Raw genomic sequence first — 8,637 nt, 5'->3', positions numbered from 1 at the left:
TATTGGGTGCTTTTAAAATGTTGGGTCTGGCAACGCTCCGTTTAACAACACAGATTTTAATAACTGCCATATGTTGGTTTTGTGGAGAATAAATATATTAAACAGAAAATAGCCTAGATAGTCTCCAAGATAATTACAATTAAATGGTTAAATTCAACAAGCAAGCGGTATATATTTTGTCGTAAAATAGTATATTGTCAAAGGCAACTGAGGTCACACTCGCAAGTTTCAATCACAGCCGCGCAAGTTTTCGTCTATCGAGTTTGTTCGGTTTTGGGCATTCGGCATTCGTTCATCATTCGCCGACAGCTTCGCGTGGTTGTTTTTTTCGCGCCGCGCGTTCAATACTCAGTTTTGTTTATTGGGGCAATATTAAGGGTGTTTGGTCGTTATTGTCGTGTATTTCGTATGGGAACAACGCCGAACGAACGTAACGAAAAGTATTAAATCTTAGTAATAAGTGTTAAACACAGACACAACAATAAAGTTAACACATCAAAAGCAATTCTAAAAAAACACAAGCGAAAATGTTTTCAAGACCCAGGTAAGCAAAAATGGGGTGATGAAAGATTCCCTTGGCTGGCATCAAGTTGCCAAAGGAATTGTGCTTACGCTTGCAACTATTTTCGTACATACAAGAGAAATGCGAATTGTTTGATTGCGGATTATGCAATTTCAATTGCCTATCGGGGCATCCCAGCTGTTTTGCCAGTGACCTAGTCATTCTTTCTTTCTTTGGCGGCAGACGAGTGTGCGCCAAGGTATGCGTCCCTTTCTCCCACCCATGTATCCTCTCTCCCTGTTCTTTTCCCACTCGCTCTGCGCAGCGCAGCTTTCGTTTTCGCTAGTACTATACACATACACTCGCAGTCCTTTTATTCGCATGTGTGTGAGAGGGGCAGATTCGCACATGTTTTGGCATTGACCTAACTTTTCTGGTTTTTGCTTGTTCCTCTGCAACAGCTGCTTCTTCGTCTTCTTCCTCTTTTTGCACACTACTTCTTCCTACTTTGACTTTGATTGACGTTTTTCCTTCATTGCTTGCATAAGCGCAAGTCCGCATTTTTGCTTATTGGCAAAAGCAATGAGCATTTAAATGAAAATGAAAACTAAACAAAAAACAGCTGAAAAATCAATACATAAACAATAGTTGCACACATACATATACATAAGTATACTATTCCTATTTGTATTTGCTCCAACGCCAACGCATTTCACTTTACTCTGAGCAAGACACCTTCATGTTCATGGACATGGACACTGTCTGCTTTCGCATGTGTTTGTATGTGCATGTGTGTATGTTGTGTATTTTCGCATCTAGAACTCAACTTTTCCTATGCCAAATTCTAAAATTAAAATTTGTGTGTGCATTAACAAAACAAAAAAGTTGCGCTATTATTTTGCTGATTGAGTTCTTGTTGTTCTTTTGTAAATGTTCATTTTTCATTTTCGTTGCCAAGTTCAAAATTTTTTTGCTCTCTGCAGCTTCTCGCGTTCGCCCTCGCTATCGCTCGCTCTCTCTTTTCTTCTTATGCTAATCCGCATATTCCAAAATCTACTCTTCTAGCCATAACACATCTGCTGAGTTGAGTACGTTGACTTCTTTTTAGCAAAAGCTTTACGAGTTACGCATACTCATACACACACACACACGCTTAGATATGCTATTATGTAGTCATGTGTGTGGCGCTCATAGAACTTTGAATAGGAAACAGCTAAATGGCTTGAAATGGCTAAAAATGTATTTAAAAAAAAAATGTTTACATATTTATTATTTTTTTTTATAAAATTAAATGTAATATTCTAGTCTAATGTATGTAATATTTTCGAATATTAAAAAAAAGATACTGAAACTGAGAATTTTAATGGCAAATTATCTTATCGCTACAAATCCATACATTTCGGCAACTATTTTGGATGTATATTTTCGGTATATCTTTCTTAAGTACAACCTCCTATATTTTTATCTTTATGAAACTATTTATATTAGTGCAATAATCAACTTAAATTTGCAAACTAACTCTGAAAGCAGTTATTTTTAGCCACAATATTGCTAAAGTGGTAGCACTGGTCATGTGTGTGTATACGATTAAAGACTCGGCAGCGTCGCCTAATTAGCCGTTACACAGAACTTTGTTCACGATATGATATCGTGATGTCATAATAGTCGGCGTAATTACATATGTATGTACATATATAGAATAGTATAGTGGCTATGTTGGTGTGATGGCGTTTATGCGGACACCTTGATAGTACATTATATATTCGACTTTAGCCAAAAAAGCGTTTATAAATATGTTTTTCAATGCAATATTGCAATCTCTCAAGTGCAAAGATTTATTTATGATTGGAAAAGTACAAATACTTAATGTTATATCATATTTGTGTGATATTTACACAACATGCTCGGGAGAATTATATCATGTCAAGTGTTTGCCGTGTAAACATGCTTAACCAGATACGCAATTATTTATGACTCGCACTCGCATTTGCATTTGTGTGAGTGATTAGATATGTACACCTTTATAGGTAGGAATGTATGTACGTATCAGAGACCTGCAATGAGTATGATCCGATGCGGTTCGATCAGCCTCGCTCAAACCGGTCACAACTCAAAAGTTGATCGCAACAAAATTGTTCGATCGAGCTTCGTGCACAAAACGAACAGATCGTGCAACTGATTTGATTGCTCTGCTTACTGATTCAAACTGATTGTTGCATACCGGTTTGATGATCGGAAATGATTGTACCGACAAAGACGATCGAGTCTGACGATGCAAACGAAAGCTCAGACATCGATCAAGTTGCATTTGATTTGATTGTAGTGAAGCAATCAGATCGAGAATTGCCTGCGAATACTATATGTGTTTGTGTGTGTAGTTTGTATGTACAAATTTTATATGTTGCAACGGAAAAAGTTGCAATGCGTAAAATTAACTAAAAATCACTTCATTTATTTCTTAATTTTGACGCTTAAAATCAAAATTCAATGCATGCTTAAAATTAATAAATAAGTATTGCTTAAAATATTAGGAAACACAAAATTCATATATGTATTTAGCATGTGCGCGCGAGTTTCGGCTTATGATGAAATAAGTAGATCGGGTTGAATCGAACCACCCGGTATGACCAAACGGTATGAGCGTGATCGATCTGAATGTAAGCAGCATTCTCAATCATTCTTTGCTGCTCACACAAAGCGTTCGATCAAAGTAAATCAATTCAAACCAGGCACGAGTGATCGGAACTGAATGTTCGCTTTGAACAGGCTTGCTTACGATCAATACATGTTCGTTGAAGCAAAGTTTTGCATCACAAAAATCCGAGTCAATGATCGGGTATGATTGAAAAATTGTGATCGTTGCAGCTCTCTGGTACGTATGTACATACATCCCCTAGGAACATTCTCAGAGTATTGTTGTTGCATTTGCGAAATGGCTAAGCACTTGGCAACCAGTTGATTGACAGTATGCTGATGTTTTAGCTTTAAAAGCTTCTTCAATAATTGAATTTTTAATCATTTTTATCATTTCTGAGAATAGTTAACGGTTGTACTAACAATATAGTCAAACAAAAATATTAATCAAATCGATATTTAATCAGAAAATAGAAACATTACAATGGAATTTATACTTGTTTTTACTCGGCACAAAATTAATTTATATTCTATAAATCGTATATCGCCTTGAACTTTCTATGTTTTTTAAAGAGTTGACTTTTTAATTAGTTTTTATTTCCTACAATTAATAGCTAATAGTTCTACTTATAATATTGCTGAACAACACTATAGAATAAATTAATATATAATCAAGTAATACACCATTGAAAATGAATTTTCATGCCGCATTATGTACATCCAATCGTACCCCCCTTTTACACTTTATGATATGATATATTCGTGTGGCATATGCGGAATAGTTGTAGTCAAGCACTTTGTGCTCATGTGAGCACTTCTGGCGCTTGCTTTTACAAATAGTAACAAAATGACGAATGGTGATAATGATACCCACTTCCACCCCTTCATGTGTCATGCCCTCGCTTCCACTCCCCCGATAATTAGCAACCAGAAGTGTTTGCACACATCGCATATAGACCGATGGACTGTTGGATTGTTGGGCGCTTGATGGGCGGGTTTGGCACGTCACGAGCGCGTGGGGCGCGCGTCACTAACGAGTTTGATACCCCGGCCAAGTTTATGAGTCCATAATCCCGCTTGATGGCGATGTCGATGTTGATGTCGATGTTGATGTTGATGTTGATAGGTAGAATTTCTATCAATGAAACCGTTAACAGGAATTAGTCACAAGGGAAACGCAATTAGCATTAATTATGCAAAAAAAACAACATCATCACATCTTGTCGTCATTCTGCTTCAAATTGGCATCATCGTTGTCGCAATTTGATTCAGTTCGGAATCTTATCGCGCCTCCATAGTAAACAATGCGGCTGCGGCTTAGTAGAGCGGGCCCCCTAGTCCCTCGGTAATCCCCTAGTCATCTACTCCCCTATTCCACTGCCCGCTGTTCGCTGTTCGCTTCTCACTGTGCGTTGTGATAAACAAAAAGCAGCTGACACTGGCCTTGGACTTGACTTTGATACTTGAATAGTTGGATACTCGACGTTGTCATGCAGCGAACATCAATTCAATTGCCGCTATAGTAATTGTAATTCTCTGTTTATCTGTTGCAGCTTGTGTGGCAGTCTCGGCAAATTGTGTCGCAGTGGAACTGCAGCAGTGACGACTACAACCCCAGCAACATCAGCTCTGACACCGCTGTGCGATGCTCGCAACTATCATGAGGTTGTCGGCGACATCATCTGCCCCTCGCAGGTGCGCGGCATCGATCACATTCGCGATCCCCGCCTGAATAAGGTGAGTGACACTTGCTTCCCATCAATTCGCAAGTTATTAATCAATCTCTCTTTGCATAGGGCTTGGCTTTTACGCTCGAAGAGCGTCAGGTGCTGGGCATCCATGGACTGCAACCGGCGCGTTTCAAGACGCAGGAGGAGCAGCTGCAGCTGTGCAAGATTGCGGTGAATCGCTACACGGAACCACTCAACAAGTATCTGTATCTGAGTGATCTGCACGATCGCAACGAGCGCCTCTTCTTCCGCTTTCTCTCCGAGAACATCGAAGATCTGATGCCCATTGTGTACACGCCAACCGTCGGCCTCGCCTGTCAGCGCTTCGGTCTGATCTACAGACGTCCCCATGGTCTCTTTGTCACCTTCAACGATCGTGGCCACATCTTCGATGTCATGAAGAACTGGCCCGAGCCAAATGTGCGCGCCATTTGCGTAACAGATGGCGAACGCATCCTGGGTCTGGGCGACTTGGGCGCCTGCGGCATGGGCATTCCTGTGGGCAAATTGGCTCTGTACACTGCTCTGGCTGGCATCAAGCCACATCAGTGCCTGCCCATTGTGGTGGACGTGGGCACCAACAACATTGATCTGCTCGAGGATCCGCTGTATGTGGGTCTGCGACAGAAGCGCGTCGTGGGACGCGAGTACGACGACTTCATCGATGAGTTCATGGAGGCAGTTGTCAAGCGCTATGGCCAGAACACGCTTATCCAGTTTGAGGACTTTGGCAACCACAATGCATTTAGATTCCTAGACAAGTACCGCAATACATACTGCACCTTTAACGATGATATTCAGGGCACAGCTGCTGTGGCTGTTGCCGGTCTGTACGCCTCCAAGCGTATCACGGGTAAGTCCTTCAAGGATTACACTTTCCTTTTCGCTGGCGCTGGCGAGGCAGCCATTGGCATTGCCGATCTCGTGGTTAAGGGCATGGTTGCCGAGGGCGTTCCCATTGAAGAGGCTTACAGCCGGATTTTCATGGTGGATATTGATGGTCTGCTGACCAAGTCACGTAAGGTGGGCAACCTAGATGGCCACAAGGTGAACTATGCCAAGGACATTGAGCCCATGCAGGATCTGGAGCAGATTGTGAGCACCGTCAAGCCCAGCGTAAGTCTAATATTACTTTGCAATCAGTAATTGTGTTGTCTTTAATCAATGTCTGATCTCTCAGGTGCTCATTGGCGCTTCGGCCTGTGCCGGACTCTTCACGCCCAAGATCCTGCGCACCATGGCAGACAACAACGAGAGGCCCATCATCTTTGCTCTCTCGAATCCCACTAGCAAGGCTGAGTGCACTGCCGAGGAGGCTTACCAAAACACAGATGTAAGTTGTTTCTTTATTCAAATTGAACTTTATAAACTTAAGTGACGCTTATTTTCTTGGTAGGCCCGCGTCATCTTCTCGTCTGGCTCGCCCTTCCCACCGGTTACAGTGGGCGACAAGACCTACTATCCCGGTCAGGGCAACAATGCCTACATTTTCCCCGGCGTCGGTCTGGGCGTCATCTGCACTGGCACCCACCACATACCCGATGACATGTTCCTAATTGCCGCCCAGGAACTGGCCAACTTTGTGGAGCCCACGGACATCGAGCGTGGCTCACTGTATCCTCCTCTGTCGAGCATTCGCGATGTCTCTATGAACATTGCCATTGGTGTGACCAAGTGTGCTTACGATAAGGGTAAGTAAAAGCATCAATTCCTTCTGATTTTAATTGATAATAACTGTGTGCTTCTTAAGGACTGGCTTCCACTTACCCTGAGCCACAGGACAAGCGCAAGTGGCTGGAGGATCAGCTGTACAACTTCAACTATGAGACGTCGATGCCTGTGACGTGGGCCTGGCCCCGCATGCCCTACATAAAGACTCGTGATTTAGTGCCCACTAAACTCTATGGAAAAAAAAGTGATTAACCTTTTCTCTTTCTATTTCTCGTTTCTAGGTGCCGAGAGTCCGCTAATTGCCGCAATTAAATAATTGATTCACTCACTTCTGTTGAATGATCGGTTGATGGCACATTTGTTTTGCATTCTAACCCACTCTTCGTGCTCCTTCAACCACCACCAAAAAACTACTACTACTACTGCTACTACTATCGATTCACCATCAGCACCACTCACTAACCAAGCATAGGCCTAGCAAATTGTGCTACTTCTGCAACGGCTCACACTATCTACATATATGTTTTTATTATCGATCGATTCGTTGCGCCGCACCACGTTCGTCCGTTGCATGTTATCTGTTTACCTACCGCTATCCATTGTCAAGTTCAAGATCGGGCCGGGCAATGACTACAAAAGAGGCTTCTGGGGCTTTCCCAGTTCTAATTGATGACTAAAAATGCGAAGCGAATGAATCTCAAGCGTTAGTCATGAGTCGGAGCTGGATGTTGTGATGTTGTGTGATAGCAAAGAGCGACGTGTGCGGCAAAATACTTCGACGTATTCTCGATATCTTCAAATAGTATTATATATGTATATGTATATAATAATGTTTTATCTGTATAAACTAATTGTTAATTGTTACGCGACGAAACGCGACGGTGTTGCGATCTATTCCATCTCTATCGACTCTCAACTACTCCCACCATTAATTTACTATACTTATTGCTTTGTTATTGGTTTTTTCCTTTGTTAAATGTAAACTAAGTTAAATTGGCTTGCTGGTATGAAATTTCCCCTATCTATCAATCTATCTATCTATCTACCTCCCTCTCTGTCTATCGCTTTAACATTCTCGCTCTAGCTTAATCTATCCAATGCTATTTTACTATTGCTAACTGACAAATTGAAATGCGGCACTGAGCGCGGCACTTGCCTGATCAAAACTGAACTTGCTTTTTATACTCTTATGCTCTAAAGTACAATTTTAAGTTCAACAATTGATTGATATTGATCTATTGCTATTATATTTCCCTTTCGTTGTCATATAGAAAACGAAGAACTCCTTTAAATTATCCAACCCACACCGACCGCATATAACCATTGGCAAATATATAGACAGCAGAACGGTGAGTTTCTGCCCCATCCTTAAATGAAACACAATATCCAAGAGCAGCCGTTGACCTTAATCATTAAATCGTAAACTTAACTTTTAACTAAAAACTAAACTTAAGTGAAAAGTTTTAATTTAATTCACATGTAGCGTGTATACACATACATATGCCTATGTATCAGTATGTATATATGACTATAGTAATTATATTATGTTTGTTGTTGATCCATGTCTGATATTTATTAAATAGCCATTTAATAGCCTTGTTTTTTTTTTAATTTATTCTTGCAAAAGTCAATTTTAATTTACCATTTGTGCTCGCAAATGCCAGAGACACATAAATGTGACATATGTAGATGAATATGCAATTGTGTAATTGCTAAGATTTGTGGTGCGATAAACAATAAAATATAAAAAGTAATGTCGCCTATGCACTCTGCGGTCCCAAGCGACTGCTGAATGGACGTGGATCGAACGGTTTAATGGAAAATGATAAGCACGAGTTTCCGACTTCCTCGAACATTGTAAACATTTCTGTATCGAATTTATTTACTGTTTTTTTACATTCTTCAGTTGGGTATTAAAATTTCTATAAGTATAAAGCAAATTTGTTGATATCTAAGCAATGGCAAACATGACGTATGAGTAATGTGCACAGGGTTGACGAAAAGCAAATGTGGGTTAAACCGAATTGTTATAAAATAAACATTAAATAAACAGAAATATAAACATTTAATTCTATTGTATTTATGCATTGTTTGTGGAGC

At 40.6% G+C, this 8,637-nt stretch overlaps 1 protein-coding gene across 2 annotated transcripts; it reads left to right on the top strand.

The window, feature by feature from the left end:
- Positions 1–278: 278 nt before the first annotated feature.
- Positions 279–8,138, top strand: LOC133836164 (NADP-dependent malic enzyme). Of its 2 annotated transcripts, none has more exons than XM_062266489.1 (7): positions 279–544; positions 4,690–4,873; positions 4,933–5,982; positions 6,047–6,199; positions 6,263–6,557; positions 6,617–6,745; positions 6,819–8,138. In XM_062266489.1, exons 1-7 carry the CDS (start codon positions 528–530, stop codon positions 6,851–6,853), a joined length of 1,863 nt encoding a protein of 620 aa, XP_062122473.1. In that variant the 5' UTR covers positions 279–527; the 3' UTR covers positions 6,854–8,138. The 2 variants fall into 2 exon arrangements, with proteins under 2 accessions (XP_062122473.1, XP_062122471.1); XM_062266487.1 differs by having other exon boundaries at positions 6,617–6,781; positions 7,809–8,138.
- Positions 8,139–8,637: the final 499 nt, after the last annotated feature.

Source organism: Drosophila sulfurigaster, chromosome 2R, assembly GCF_023558435.1.
Source record: "Drosophila sulfurigaster albostrigata strain 15112-1811.04 chromosome 2R, ASM2355843v2, whole genome shotgun sequence".
NCBI classification, from domain to species: Eukaryota; Metazoa; Arthropoda; class Insecta; order Diptera; family Drosophilidae; genus Drosophila; species Drosophila sulfurigaster.
This window is presented reverse-complemented; position numbering and strand designations above follow the sequence as displayed.